General features: G+C 41.1%; 2 protein-coding genes across 2 annotated transcripts; one reads left to right on the top strand and one right to left on the bottom strand.

Moving 5' to 3' along the window:
- Positions 1–4,747: 4,747 nt before the first annotated feature.
- On the bottom strand, positions 4,748–11,298 carry LOC102198442 (uncharacterized). The gene is made up of 3 exons (XM_005735622.1): positions 11,232–11,298; positions 10,911–11,122; positions 4,748–8,454 (listed from the first exon to the last, which is right to left on the bottom strand). The coding sequence occupies exon 3, from the start codon at positions 8,443–8,445 to the stop codon at positions 6,130–6,132; it is 2,316 nt and encodes a 771-aa protein (XP_005735679.1). The 5' UTR covers positions 8,446–8,454; positions 10,911–11,122; positions 11,232–11,298; the 3' UTR covers positions 4,748–6,129.
- Positions 11,299–11,614: 316 nt separating this feature from the next.
- chmp1b (charged multivesicular body protein 1B) lies at positions 11,615–15,447 on the top strand. Its single transcript, XM_005735623.2, has 8 exons — positions 11,615–11,784; positions 13,212–13,309; positions 13,401–13,547; positions 13,648–13,716; positions 13,801–13,908; positions 14,005–14,048; positions 14,205–14,277; positions 14,437–15,447. Exons 1-8 carry the CDS (start codon positions 11,769–11,771, stop codon positions 14,479–14,481), a joined length of 600 nt encoding a protein of 199 aa, XP_005735680.1. The 5' UTR covers positions 11,615–11,768; the 3' UTR covers positions 14,482–15,447.

The raw sequence follows: 15,447 nt of genomic DNA, 5'->3' as shown, positions 1-15,447 counted from the left end.
TTTTTTTGTTTAGGTTTATAAATATAAGTAGAAATCTTTTTCAACCTGTGCATGATTAAACTGAAGGTCTCATCTGATTGCGCTTTCTTCTGGTTGACAGCAGAAGTATCATCCTTGGATGATCGTTTCTTCTCTTTGTAGCCTGATGGGTTTCAAACTTTGATAGTAGATCAACTGCACACATGATGGTTTTCTCCATCACTCTATACAATCACTGTCTTCCCCCCCCTACATGACCAACATTCTCATATCAACACTGGATGCTATGATTCAGACACACCTTCTCACCCCTCCGTCACTGAGGAGAGAGGCAGGCCTCCGAAGTTATTGTAAAGCTCGGTTAGTGACAGATTCTGAGAGACGAAACACAAATCGGCGTCTAAAATCAGGTGTGCTGAGCAGCAGCATTAACTGGTGTCTTGGAATTCCTATGGCTCAGTGTGGGAAGACTATTCTTATTTTGATACAGTATTTTCATACAGTAGATGACGCTTAGTCTTGCCTCAAAGCATCAGATTAGTCAACAAAGACAACGTTCTCCCATAGGTTGAATAAGCTTAATGTGTTTTTTATAATGTTTTAATTGTGTTTTGTTTTTTTTAATAAAAAAGAAAATTAACTTCTCTCAGAATTTTGTCCCCCCTTTTTTTTCTTTTAAAGAATTTTCCATGTCTGATATCTGTCCACGCTAAGCCTGCATAAGCTTGAAGGGCTACTCGCGAAACACAGGGACTGAGTCATCAGTTGTCTTAGTAATGGGTCGTAAACAGCCACCGAAGGCAGAGATTCGAGAGTTTCTGAACACTGGGGCTGCTGACTGTGATGGTAGGCAGTCATAAACCTCACTGTACCATTTGCAACTGCCTAACTGCATTAATGCACTGAAAGCTGGGGTGAGTCAGACAAGGAACAAACAAGGTTGAGCTGTGACGCACCGTGCTCCACCACACCTAGAAACTGCAGTGATGCTGGAGGATCTTACGATTTCTAACTATTCGGTGCATAAAGAGATAAAGGTCATTTTTAGTGTGACAAGTGTGCCAAACAGCAACAAAAAAAAGGAAAAGGTGACTTGTTATATAAAACGCCTTCATTCTATATCTAAATTGAGTCTTAAACTGCTAAATCCTCAAATGCTTATATCAAGTGATTAAAATCTGATTAAAGGCTTTTTCTTTGTAAAGTATAGCTGCTGGGTGAGTGCAGCACACGGCAGGAAAAGAGTGTGTTGGCCAGTTTTGTGTCTTCAGCATTAATAAGGTAATGATTAGAATTACATCCTTTAAAATGCAGCATTATAATTGAGGGTGGTCTTACCAAAATACTGTGAAAATTGGTAATGTGCTCCTGGAAAAGTATGAATTATTCATATAAAACGTAAATCCTATAGACACACCCATCAGCTCTCACAAGACTGATTATAGGTCCTCATCTTAATAATGTGCCAAAACATAACCTAGAGTAAGGATGTAGCATCCTTCAGGACATTTTTCTAATTATATGATCCATCCACCCTTTTTCTTAACCACATTTACACAGGTTAAAGTTGTGTGGGGCTCCAGCCAAATGTCATTCGGCAAATGAGATGCGTCCTGGGATGGGTTGCCATTCAATTTAGAATTACCAGTTGACCTCACATGCAGAAGATCCATAGAGTAGTGGTTTACACATTTTACTAACAAGGGGAAGTTCCAATTCCTGGAGGAATCTGAGTATCCGGCGTAAAAATCTGCCCAATCAAACATGCAGAGCTGCCACTGTGGTGAATAAGGGGGAAGATGAAAGTAGATGCATAGTTGACCTGATGGAAAACCCAAACTCTACACAGAAAGACCACAGCCACCTGGTGGATTTGAACCCAGGACCTTCACCACCATACACCAATCTGCCTAATTATACTAATAACTCATAATGAAGCACAAGAATATTATTATTCTAAATGTGGCACAAAAAGTAAGGACAGTGTGGGGTTTTTTTTGCATTTCTTTGTTGTAACAATACTTCTTGGCAAGAAATCTTAAACCACTCAAAGGTCTATTTCCCCTTAAATGGTGGCACATTTGTAAGGAAATGCATTTGTGGGTTGAGCAGCAGAGTTGAGCATGTAGGTTGCGCTGAAGAAAAATATATTCTGCTATTGACACTTGTTTGGTGCTGTTTATTGGATTGAATGATTGAGGTCTAATGAAACTAGACATATCAGCAATTTAAAAATGTATTCATTTAACAACAGGGGCCTTGGCATGTAGAGCCACAGTCGCCTGGCACCTCCCCATCATGCTGGTCAACCGCTTGGTCACACACTGCTGTGGGATGGGGTCCCATTCTTTAACCATCATTTGTCAGCCAGTGTGGTTGTTTTGGTCAATGAATCAGTTGTTTTGCATTGGCAGAGCAGATTTACCAGGTTTTAATGGGTGCAACCCACATGCTCAACTCTGCTGCTCAACCCCAAAATGCATTTTCCTTACAAATGTAAGGAATTAAAGGGAAATAAACAGGCGTTCACACGGTTTAATATTGGTACAGAATGATAAGTGTCAAACAGGTTATTACTCTGAAGGTTTAATGCAGCTTTTAAAAAAATGATATAGTGGAAGTCTGACCACAAAGGAAAAGACTCCAGACAAAGAGAGGTTGTGTTAGATTTATTATCACAATAACACAACAATCTGAGCAACTAGATATCATAACAGGGACATTTCTCTACTGGCATAACAGTTCCTTAACGATACACAACAAACCCAGAGTCTAAAGATAGATACGACCACTACATATTGCACCACAGAGTACTTTAGATGTGTTCGATACTTATGTGGAGAGTCACGAGCATGTCCAACACCTTTATTACTCGACAACACCTAAGTGCATTTACATTGTGCTTCAGTCTCAGTGTGAATAGTCCACATATCCTAACCTGTGCTTAAATGATTTAGGTTTCTTGTTTTGTTTTTTTTTTTTATACTGATTACATGTACTATGCATACACAGTGAACAAACACACAAAGACAGAAGTGCAATAACTGCTGGCTGCACTGAAGACAGCTGAAATACTTAAAATGAGCAGTAACATTTTTGCACACAATAGCAGGCACCACCCCGACAGAACGTACATCTACCTCGTCCACTACAACAAACAGCTGTCAACACATTATACAAACACAAAGTCTATTCAGCCTGTCGACTGTGGGAAAAGGGATTCAACATGCTGTCATTTCTCAGCTTTTGTGTGAACAAAATTAAAAACAAGACAGTCAAACCCTCGGTCACAAATCCATAAGAAGTTCGTGGTAATTCCCTGGCACAGAATAGGAGAATTTAGTTCTAAAATGCAGGTAAGTTTGAATCTTATATGGGCACAGATCTAAGCTCAGAATTTTACACTATGTCATAATAAATATCAACACACTCAGAAACACACAACAACAACAATCCTAGGAACATGACATCTGTCACTTATTGTGAGCAGAGGTGTGTCTTAACATTTTAAGGGACTGTAGGAAACATATTAGGTGTGAAGAAGCCTCATAATTTATTTTTCTTCCATCCTTGTTGTTATCATTAATAATATGGGCTTATATATAAAATACTCTGTATTAAAATAAAAGATTAAAGGCCTTTGAAAGCATCTATTATTAGCTATCTATTAGCTTTTATAGTGTGGATGATGAGGTGCTCAAATGTAATGATCTGCAAGTCTCACAAACCCATATTTTATTGACAGTAGAACACAGAAAACATCAGATGTTTAAACTGAAAAAAAAGGTAGCATTTCAAGAGAAACGTAGCTCATTTTAAATTCGATTGCAGCAACACATCTCAAAAAATGTTGGGACAGGGACACATTTACTACTGTGTAGCATCACAGCAGCCAGTAAACCTGTTGGAACTGAGGAGAGTAACTTCTGGACTTTTGGGAGAGGAACGTTGCCCCATTCTTGTCTGATACTGGATTCTAGCTGCTCAACAGTCTGGGATCTTCTTTGTCGTATTTTTCACTTTATGGTGCATCAAATTTTTTTTAATGGTGAAAGGCTTGGTCTACTGCCAGACTTGGACTCTTCTATTGGAAGTCATGCTGCTGCAATAGATGCAGTAAGTAGCTTAGCATTGTCTTGTTGAAATATGCAAGGCCTTCACTGAAAAATGTCTTCTGCATGGGAGAACGTGTTGCTGTATATACCTTTTAGCACTGGGTGCCAGTTCCACAGGCACTAATGCACCCCCACACCAGCTTACCCATACTGAATTTATGAAAGGCTTTTAAACCGAGCGCTGCTATAACAAGCTTCTTTAGTCTGGAGGATTCAGCATCCATAATTCTACACACTAGATTTTCTACTTTACTTCAGTCTATTTTAAAGATGGCAGCATTTCTGGATCATGTTCACATATGGCTTCTTGTTTGCATCACAGAGCTTTAACCTCTGGCGCAGTGAACAGTGATTTCTGAACTGTTCCTGGGCTCATGCGGTGATATCCATGGCAGAATCATGTTGTTTAAGGCAGTGCTGTCCGAGGGCCTGAACATCACAGGCATCCAATACTGATTTCCTTTGTAGCACCACTTACTTTCCAGTCTTTTGTGGGCTCCATCTCAGCTTTTTTGAGATGTGCTGCTGCCATCAATTTCAAAGGGAGTTAATATTTTTCATGAAAACGTAAAACGTATAAGAATTTGATGCATTTTCTTTGTTCTTTTGTGAATAACAAATGCTTTATGAGATTTGCAAATCACTGCATTCTATTTTTATTCACATTTTACCCAGCATCTAAACTTTTTCAAAATTGAGATTGTACATGAATACCCACATATTAAGAGATTATATAGTCTTTGTTGTACTTTTTTGACCTTCCTGTAAAGTATGGAGTGGTTGGCAAGTTGTTATGGTGTATTTACTTATCAGGATTTAGCAACACAGCCATCAAAAGCTGTTTGTTTGACCTTTTTGTTGCTATTCCACTGCCAATAAAATCTGATTAAGTCACACCCTCAGTGAAACAATATTTTTCTTGGATAAGATGTTCACTGTGTTTCATTAGGAGATTATGGACCAGCTATAACCGGGCCAAAACATATGACAATCTACAGGGTAATTACCAACCAAATTCCATCTGTCACCCAAAAAATATGCTGGTCTTTTTCTCAGTTTTTGCCAACTATGACACATTATTGTGCCTGATATTTATTGACGGATGTCCTAATTAACTCAAATTTGTCTTTTTTTGTGTGCCAACTCTTTAATCTGAAGCTAGCTTGAAAGTTTTCATTTCATAATTAAAGAGAAGTCTTCTCCAAACAAAAACTCTGATGCTTTCTTGTTTTTCTAAGAGTATGATTTACAAGGGCTTTGATGTAGACGGTCTTTTTTTGTGTGTATTTCTACAAAGGCCCCCTTATCAACCCAATAATGTTCACACAGTCCCTAATGGCACTAAACTTTTCAGCTCTTTGAAATGATGTTTACAATCACAAAAACACAGAACTTGGCACCAAGATTATGGAAACACCACAAGAGATTTCGTCTGTTTTCTTTTAGTAAATGCAGTCCTATTCCTCTACAGTGAATACAGAGTTATAACCACACGTTTGACTTTACTCTACGAAGGCTGTCGACTTACAAAACACCTATATGGGAGATTTAACCCTGGAGAAATTATCATGACCCAAGCTTTACTCAAACTAGGATTTCTGTTGCCAACAGGTGTATTTTGTTTAATTGTTAGAGAGGTTTATCGAACCATAAGGAAAGTATCACACTACGATGTTCTCATCACGGGATGATGATCAGTTCAGAGCTCCACCGAAACGCAGCTGAAGCTGCCACAAATAAAGTCCCTCGGCTTCAATACGATCCTCATCACAAGCTCTCTGAAAAGTGGGTTCCTTGCGTTTCTTTCCTTTGTCAAAAGTGTTCATCTTGAAAGGGTGACGTGCTTTGATCCCAGATCACTTGCAGTTCTGACCTTTCATTGCCTTTCATGTCATAAGCAGGAGGGATTTCAAAACATCAAACACCACTGCGCCCGTGGTTGTTTTTTGTTGCTAAAACTTGCATTTGTGCTTCTGCTTGCAGAGCACCATGCTGAAAGCAGCTCGCATGCCTCCCTGTTGGCACATCAACGTTGCTACACCAGACCAGTCTGCATGTGGACATGTAAAGGGTACGGGTGGTAGACCAGAGGCGGCTGGGCCTGAGTGATGAAGTAGCTGTTGTAAATGGGTTCTGTCATGTATGGAGCCGGCTGGTAGAAGCAGGTAACGTTGGCCGTGTTGGGGATGGCGTTTTGCTCGCCCAGCACCCTTAGAGCCAGCACTGTGATCATGTTGAGGGTCTGCCTCCTCTCATGTCCCATCAAACACACCGTGCTCTCATCTATCACGCGCCGCAGGGTCATCAAATAGTCATACTTACTAGTCTCCTCGCTGCCGATGAAATGGCACTGCAAGTAGGCCTCAATCTTCCGCTGCTGCTCGCCTACGTCAGGAAAGTCGATGAAGAAGCGGGAGCACATGTATCGCTCCAGGGACTTTATCTCTGTCTCGCTGGCTGGCCGGAAGTTCCTCACTAGCAGGTCGCTGTATTTTAGCAATCCCCCACCGCGGATCTCCTCTGGGTTGTGGGTGGCAATGAGGCGGTTTCGAAGATGATCCATAGCCTGATCAAAGTCTCCGTACATGCACTCAGCTTCAACAGTGATGGTGGGCTCTCCTGCTTGCCCAAGCCATGAGCTTGACTCACAGCTGTTTGGGACGGCGTCTGCCAGCTCCGGTTTATGCTCATATACCTGAGGCTGTGAGACCACACCTGCTGCACATGAGTTGCTTTGAGGCTCTGAATCAGGAGGCTCCTTTGAGTGTTTTGGCTTAACAGTTTGTTCTAAAGTTTCTCTGGAGCAAGTCCCATCCTGCGGTGTACTGACTGTACTGTGTGTGGGAACTGTAAGTACATCTGTACCCTCCGAGTTCTCCGTCTGACAGCTTGGTATGTTTGAACTGTGAACTTGAGAACTCTCCAGCACAGCAGGTTTCGGCTGAAGTTGTTTTGGTAGCTCTATGGGTGGAAACAGCTGTGTGGTGAGGTCTGACAGATCGGTTAGTAAAGACCATTTTTCAGGCTTACTAATCAACTTCCGTGACATTTTTCTTTGTAATTTCGGCGAGGGGCAGTAATCCGGCACAATGTCCGCTGATGTGCTGCAAGATTTTTTAGCTGGGGGAGGAAAGGAAAACTCAAGATTTGAATCTTGCGGGTTTGGGGTAGAATCAGTCCTGCAGCTTACAGAGTCTACGTTGAACTTTTCTTCACGATGACTTAAATCCTGTGGAGCTGGTTTTTCTGTATGTGATGTGCACACTACAGGCTGGGAAGCTCGTGCCTCGTATTTTTCGTCATTACTCTGTAGGGTTAAACATGCATGTGTCGTCAGAGGATCCCCAACATCTGAAAATAAAGTTTTGGGCGATGCAACTACAGGATAATTGATTTCAAACTGTTCTTTCTCTTCTCCTTTTTTCTCACACATCTCAAACACAATTTCCTCCTCTGATTGTACATCCTCAATGCCCTCCACTTCCTCTTTCTCCTGTTGTAAGCTTATGCTCTCCGGTTCCAGCACCTGCTGCACCTCGGGCTTTTCGTCTACACTCTCGACCTCTTCTTGACGAAGCTCTTCCTCGAGTGGAGAAACACCTTCATCCTGGCACGGACTTTCTGTGCTAGTCACCACTGCAGAATCTTCTTTCATATCATGTTCAACCTCCTGAGGAATGCTCGGCTTCTCTTGTCCTTTGCTTTCATCGTCATCGTCCTTTTTAGATGAAGGCCCAGCAGTCAGTGCCAACTTCCATTCTTGTTTCCTTTCGTTCCCCCAGTAAGACTGGAGCATACGATCTAATATAATCTGGAAGGAGTCCACACTGAACTCAAACTGCCGTCTGAGGGAACTAACAAATCGGAGCCCCACAGTTTTAGCCCTGTTGTTAGAAAGCGAGATAAGGCTCCATCTATCATGCTCATTGAAAACTTTCACCATCTTTTGCACATAGGCTTCCTTCATTGTCAGACAGGTGATCTTACGTCGGTTAACCCCAGAAGGGAGAAGGTCTCGTAGGCTCCCCAGCACCACCTCCTTAATAACTTGGAAGTCTTCCTGCCTCGGAAGCTCCACTCCAAAAATGATGTCTAAGTCTTTGTAGCCAAGCCCGTTGTCTTTAACGAGGATGTGGCTGGCAGTCATGCCGTTGAGGCGTATATCTTTAACCTGAATGTTCCTTTCAACCAGACGGTCCTTCACTACACGAATGATGTCTTTCGCTCTCACCTGCAGTGTAGGAAAATTACCTCGCCCATGGATGGGGATTACCTCAGTCAAAACTTTGTCAAGAGCCTGAACTTGCTCCAGGGTTAGGTTGTGGAACCTCTTCTCTGTTTGAAGCTCCATCGTCTTCACCTGTGAAACAGAGTTTTGCATCACATTACGACTAACATCTTACACTGGCAAGGGAACGCATGGAGCAGGAAAAGAGATCAGAAAGCATAACATCCTGTGGAAAAAATGCACTTTTGCATTGAGCTGGATAAGCCACTAGCGCTGAGCCTTTGCAAGAGAGTGTGCGAAAAGAAAGGTTTTGTAGACTTGGCTTTTGCCCCTTTGTTTTTCTCTCCTCTGTAAAGTATTGTGTCAAAAATGCAGTCAAACAAAAATGCATATATGAGCTAAAGTCTTTTGCCACCCTCATTCCTCTCTGACTGCAATTGTTTATTAGTTGGATTTGAAATTCAGCAATTCAGCATTAGGAATAATGGGCAGCTCTGAGGATTGAGGATATCTCGGTGATTAGCTTGCCTGGTGTGTTGCCACTAGATGGCAACAGAATCGTAACATATGGCAAAGTCAAATAAGTGGCACAGTAAGGGCTTAAACATAAGCCACTGATGACGCACAGTAACAAATTATATTTTCCCAGTAATCCAACAAATGTAATAAAAATATGTTCTTATAAGATCGCGTCGGAATGTCTGCCACAGACCATAAAACTAAGACCATGTACATCAGCTAATAATGCAAAGGCCAAATATGTAACCTTGTTTCTACTTTACGACCCCTCCCACACTGAACTGGGGCTTTTTCTCTGCCAGCCATGGACACTGCCAGCTGCCTTTCACACCATTTTACTTGTTGGTCACATTGGATAAATATTCAGTAATCAAGTTTGTTGAATTTCTTCCATGATTACATGTCCTAGTTACAGGTGACTCACCTGTCTGTCATTCAGCAGCTGACAGGTAATCAGGGAAGAAATTCAACTTAGCAACTACAGAACCTGGTCGGTCTGTATAAGGCAAGCTGGATTTGTCTGTTTGGCTTGCACCTCTATGTCAAAAGGTATCAGAGGGAGTCATGCATAATAAAAACAGGGTTGCGGTTAATACCCCCAGACTACATCTTTCTGCAAATATACAGCATGGCGTAAATGTTCCTGGTCTTTTAATGTCACAACAAATTGTATCTGACATAGTTTTTGTTAAAATCTTTAAATTAAGAAGGGGGTAAAGGGGAAATGAGAGTGGGGGAAAGGTGGTCTACGTCATCATTAATGCACGCTGACTCACTCTGTACAGAGACAAATGTCAGATTTTAGCCTGTTACCGAACACACACCACAGAGAAGAGCTCCACTTATGTGTGTATCTGTAAATGTACCTAAGAAATAGGTGCATTTAGCTTATTATATACTACCAGCATAAGCTGGTAATCAAAATGAAACGAGCAGTGTTTGAAATCTAATGTTTAAATCTGCATAACTTGATAAATAAATTTCATCAACTTTCAGGTCAGATTCAATTAAAATCAAAAGTGTGCTGTTCTAAGAATATTTTTCATGCGATACTCCTCCATAATAGCTCATCATATATAGTTTATATAAAGATCAAAGAAAAGGGAATGGTTCAATTTTAACGTGTTACATCAAATATGAGCATAGTGGCTAAAGCTTAATGAAAAATACCTGTGAAAATGTTTTAACCCCATTTTTAAAAATGCAAACTGAGACGCAAATTGTACCGATTTCATTCACATGGTTTTCACGGCCCTGTGACGTACTGTAAACAGCACTCAATCAACTGTGCTGCGCACAGCGTGTGACCTGCCTTCTGCATCCTCTATCCTGTGTTAGTATTTGACGGTCATCAATGCAAAATGCAGTCAGTGGCAGCAACTCGGGGCACAGGGAAGCATGGCCCACAGCAGCCTCTAGTGAATCTCAGGGGTTATATCAACTCGGTCCTGCAGCAGGACTGCTCCTCTGCCACTTGGCTTCTTTATAGATAAGACTATATGACTCATACAGCCACTGAATGAAGCATCACACGTTGGCTCTCCTGGATTGTCTCTCTGTGCGCAAAAAAAACCAAAACAAAACCACCACGACACCAAATGCACCACTTGCGGTGGCATTATGGCTGTGAAACTCTTGAAATATTTAGGCAGGGAAGCTTGTGAATGGATTGAAGCATAGTCCACCCCACAATACTGAGCACACAGATGGTGATCGTGATGTGGGGACACACAAAAGGCTGGTGGTGGGCATTTCTGCTTGGATCAACAACATTTTGCTCTTTAATGTTTCAACCACAGAGCAACGTGTTGTCCTCGGAACTTAAAATGTATCACAGATTAGTTCCAGATGTGACCAACATCTGGATTTTCCGCTCCATTTAGAAGCTACTAGTTGACAAGTTGACAGACAGTGTAAGTAAATAAACAGACCAATCTTTGTTTCTTTGTTTGCTTTTTTTTGGCTGAAACTGAGCAATATGCTGAAGGAAGGAGATAAAGGGTGCATTTACTGCGTTGTGCCAGCAGAAGAGATAATTATGCGTTTACAAAATACAAATAAAAACTCACCTGCTTCGTGGTGGAAAGTAAAGCCAGGGCAGAGACAAGAAAAATGAAAACTGTGAAGTATCCAACAGGTTTATGCGACCTCGTTGGAAAGGTTGATGCTGAAGCTGAAGTTATAACGCGGACACTTTCCTCTCAGCGCAGGAGCCCTGTTTCCATGGCAATCAGGCGTCACGAAATTTACGGTAAATCACGACGCTCGGTGTCTTCCTTAACTGCAAGTGACAACCACTCAAGTTTGAAACAAAGAACGTATCTGAGCGCCCTCCAAACGCATCTGAAGTGTTTGGTAAAGTTTGGCTTGTAACGGCAGAGCACACCGACCTGTCAGGCTGAACTACCGGCGTGCCACCGCACTGCCGAGCTGTTGCGGGGTGAACATCACATCAGACGGAGTGAGTCATCCTCTCTCCCAGCCGTGATCCACACCGTAAATCTAATCATCAATCAACCGCTTTTACCGCCCACCGGCACTCCGCCGGGTGCAACGCCACGTCCACTTTTATCAGTCTGTGCTCACTCGGTCACTGTGCTCAGCCGGAGTTTACTCGTAGAAAAAACTGCGGTGTTTTAACGTTAGTTTTATTTATTTATTTCTTTTTCTTTTTTTTTTAAATTCTCATTCACATTTCGGGTGGAGGAGGGGGGCTAGCCGCTCCTTCGTGACGTCTGAATGGAATACCGTCACCACGTGACACTGACGTCGTCCATATTTTGATCAGACATTAGGAAGTGCGGAAGAAGACGAGGACCGAAACCTGAAACGGTGAAGTTTTACTGGGAAGTTTTGTTATATTTAGCAACTTTTTTGTGTGTTGATTTTATTGTGTAACTGTTGGATTTTAAAAGAACGGCCTCAAGATGCCCAGCATGGAAAGTATCCTTTTAAAAAGAGCGGTGAGAGAGAGTCACTTGGTGTAATGTTAACGCCGAGCTAAACGGGCGGACACAACACGGTGGTTTTTGACGAGACTGCTGAGATTAATGTGCGACAGATGTCTGAAGCGTCGCGGAACATGTTTGATATTGAGCGGAGACACAGGTAACGCCTTACCGAATAACCTGAACCTTTCATAGTCTGTATAGGCGTCGTAACACGGCGACCGAGCTGGGCTGAAGGCCTTAAGAGCTTACACTGCTAATGGGTGTAAATAAAGCAGCTGGCGCTCGGTAGTTTCCCGTGAAGTTTGGGTGTTAGCTAGCACTCCGAATCATAATAAAGGAACAAGGTGGATGTGTGTTGTTGAACACAGCGCAGCGGTGGTTTCCGGGAGCCATACAAACATAGGCAAATTATTAGAAAACTCCAAAAATACCTGTTTTGTAACCCGTGTCTGTCACAGTATAACTCATGAGAACAAATCTCAGACTTTTTTAAATGTAAATGTTATTCAGACTGACATTGGAATTTTAAGGGCTGTATTGACATTGTTATTATGGGTTTTAAAATCCGGCTGACTAATAGTATTTTTTAATAAACAGTAAATCTTAAAGATAATCCATTTGAATAGACTTTGATTAAAAAGAATTGTAACTAACACGGGTAGTAAACAGGATGGAAAATGAACTTGTCAGTGCTCTCTTGTGGACAGATCATGCAGTGGTGATGCTGTTTCTTCAGTCTGTTGGTGCAACTCTGCTTTTTGCCCACGACTCTATTCAAGCTGAGAAAATAGATACACAAACCATTGTTGTGTGGCTCAAAGGTGTGACAGACATTTCTTTGTAGCAAGTCTCTCCATCCAAAAGTCACGTGATGATGTCAGACCTTTGTTATCTGAGTCTGACTAATATGGGTCAGAATTACGCAATCCTTATCTAGAATAGACTGACTGAACTGCTAAGTTTGTATTTATATCTTCTACTAAAGTATAGGGTTCAGAACTGGATAACAACGCGCCCTGGCAACACTTGTGTTTAAGACATATTCTCCTTGATATCAAATTTCTGCTTGCACATCTATGTTTGAGTGTATTTTTTGCTGGAGTGTTTAGTTTCACAGTATTCCCATGACATCAGAGCACCAGCTTCAAGTTTATTTCACATTTTGTGATCATTTATTTAGCTTGAAATTCAAGGAGATGCATTTAATTTTCAGATCGTGGGTAAAAAATAAATAAATAATGAGAACTATCACCTGATACCAGATTTAAAATCTTTGTCTCTTTATGAACTGTCTCCTTTTCCAATAATTATTACAGAGTTGTAGTTTAGGCCAAACTTATGTGAGGAGATGGAGGTGTACAGATTTTGGTCTTTGGGCTTTGTATTTGGGCTTTGTTCTTCTTTAACTTGTTGTACCAGAAAATCTCTTCAATCTAAAGTTTGCTGCCAAAGAACTCCAAAGAAATTCCAAGAAATGTGACAAAGAGGAAAAATTAGAGAAGGCTAAAGTCAAGAAGGTAAGCAGCGATGACTCAGAATCCATTCATCAGTTCATGAAAGACTGCTCAAGATTTTACTGAACCATTATTTTTGTCTGCCACCCCACAGGCCATCCAGAAAGGAAACACGGAAGTGGCAAGAATTCATGCAGAAAACGCCATCAGACAGAAGAACCAGTCTGTGAACTTCCTGCGGATGAGCGCTCGGGTAGATGCTGTGGCAGCGAGGGTCCAAACTGCAGTCACAATGAACCAGGTGCTGTAGTCCTAGAAAGATCAGTTAGAGGCTGAAGACAACATTTCAGTTTGAGCTCTGTTTGTGGCTATTTGACTGATGTGGTGTTTTTCTATCTCAGGTCACAAAATCAATGGCTGGAGTGGTGAAAGGCATGGACGCCACATTGAAGAGTATGAATCTGGAAAAGGTACAACAGTCTATATGTGGATATAATGTGATGATTTTAGTAAGAAAGAAACGATTAAAACATATCGTCAATGCTTGTTTTAAGATTTCTGCTCTCATGGATAAATTTGAACACCAGTTTGAGACACTGGATGTTCAGACAGCCCAGATGGAGGATACGATGAGCAGCACGACAACTCTCACAACACCACAGGTACCCCACGCCGTGCCGGTTTATTCTTATATTCTTTCACGCTGTCAGGCCGTTAAAGACTCGAAGGTGAAACCTGCTGTGTCATGTGTGTTTCAGAATCAAGTGGAGTCGTTGCTGCACGAAATGGCTGATGAAGCAGGGTAACATTTTCACTGTTTGTGAAATATCTGATCACGTGGGCCAGTGTGTGACGTAGAGACATAGATATGATCGGATGTGTTACAGGGTGTTATGAAAGAGTAGATATTTCATTTTGGTTTAAAAATGTACACTTCCCATGTCCGCCTCTTGCTTAGGTTGGATCTGAACATGGAGCTCCCTCAAGGACAGACGGGATCAGTGGGCACCAGTGTGGCCTCTGCAGAACAGGTACACACACATTACATCATAGTTGTTACTAACACATTTGCAAAACTCAGATAGATGAAGCAAAACAGGAAGAAGTTCTTTGTGGATCCAGCAAACAAAAACTGTCTCGTCTTCATCCTCATTTAATCGCTGTCTTTTCTCTCACTCTCATATCCAAAGGACGAACTGTCTCAAAGGCTCGCTAAACTTAGAGATCAGATGTAAAGAATGACTGCAGTCGAATGGCGCTGGAAGAGGACTCCAAAGCGTCTGTACACTACCTGAATATAACTCCCCAACACCTTTTTATTTCCATCATGTCTTCTCTCCTTTTTACATCTACTGTCTCCTTTGAGGGGCTATTGTATCACTTTTCCTCATGTTGGTGATATGTTTATGATAACATCACGTTATTAAAGTGGTTTACTTGGTATGGAAATTGTATGTAATTCTTGAATATATATATTTACCAATAAAGAGGAAGTAATTTATAATTATTGTTAAATATGTATATTTAAGAAGTCCATAAATGTGATGTGGGAGTTTGACAGTTAGTACCCTGTAAATTATAGGCCAATTTCATATAGTTTTGGTGAAATGATAAAATATTTTGGAGGATAGAATTCAATTTTTGTTTGTGATTCCATGATTGCAGACAACATTTATGCATTTCTTTCTGTCTTCTTGACATCAAAGAGTGGAAGACCTCCCCAGTTATCGGTGAACTGATTTCTTCTGTTGATTTATTTTATTTTATTTGTGTGAGGTTCCTGAAAGATTAGCCTGAGATTTTGTTTTTGTTTTGTTTTTCTGGTCTTCAATAATCTTGCTGATTATTTGGAAAAGGGGTTCTGAAAATAAACAGTAAGCAAACAATAAAATTTTATAACACTTTTATTTCTGTGCTTTTTAATTAAACCAATTCATCCTCCTTTTGTTAACTATGAATATTTCATTTGGAGTGAAATGCCCACTTTAAGACGTACGCACATGCTTTGAGGGTTAGGGCTGCTGCAGATACTCGTAAAAGCAATTTCCAGTGGTAATCTTTCCAATTATTTTTCCATTAAAAACAAAAACTGAGCACATTATGAATTTGTAAAGGATGACACCTGTTTTCTCAGGTGTGGGTAAAGTGTCTCGACTTGCTTTTGTGAGAGATTTCCAAATGCAGATTTCCTCTTCTTTCCA

The sequence above is a fragment of the Pundamilia nyererei genome, unplaced genomic scaffold (assembly GCF_000239375.1).
Source record: "Pundamilia nyererei isolate P.nyererei 1_Seehausen unplaced genomic scaffold, PunNye1.0 scaffold00064, whole genome shotgun sequence".
Taxonomy (NCBI): domain Eukaryota; kingdom Metazoa; phylum Chordata; class Actinopteri; order Cichliformes; family Cichlidae; genus Pundamilia; species Pundamilia nyererei.
The sequence above is the reverse complement of the archived record's forward strand: the minus strand, read 5'-3'. Positions and strand labels throughout refer to the sequence as shown.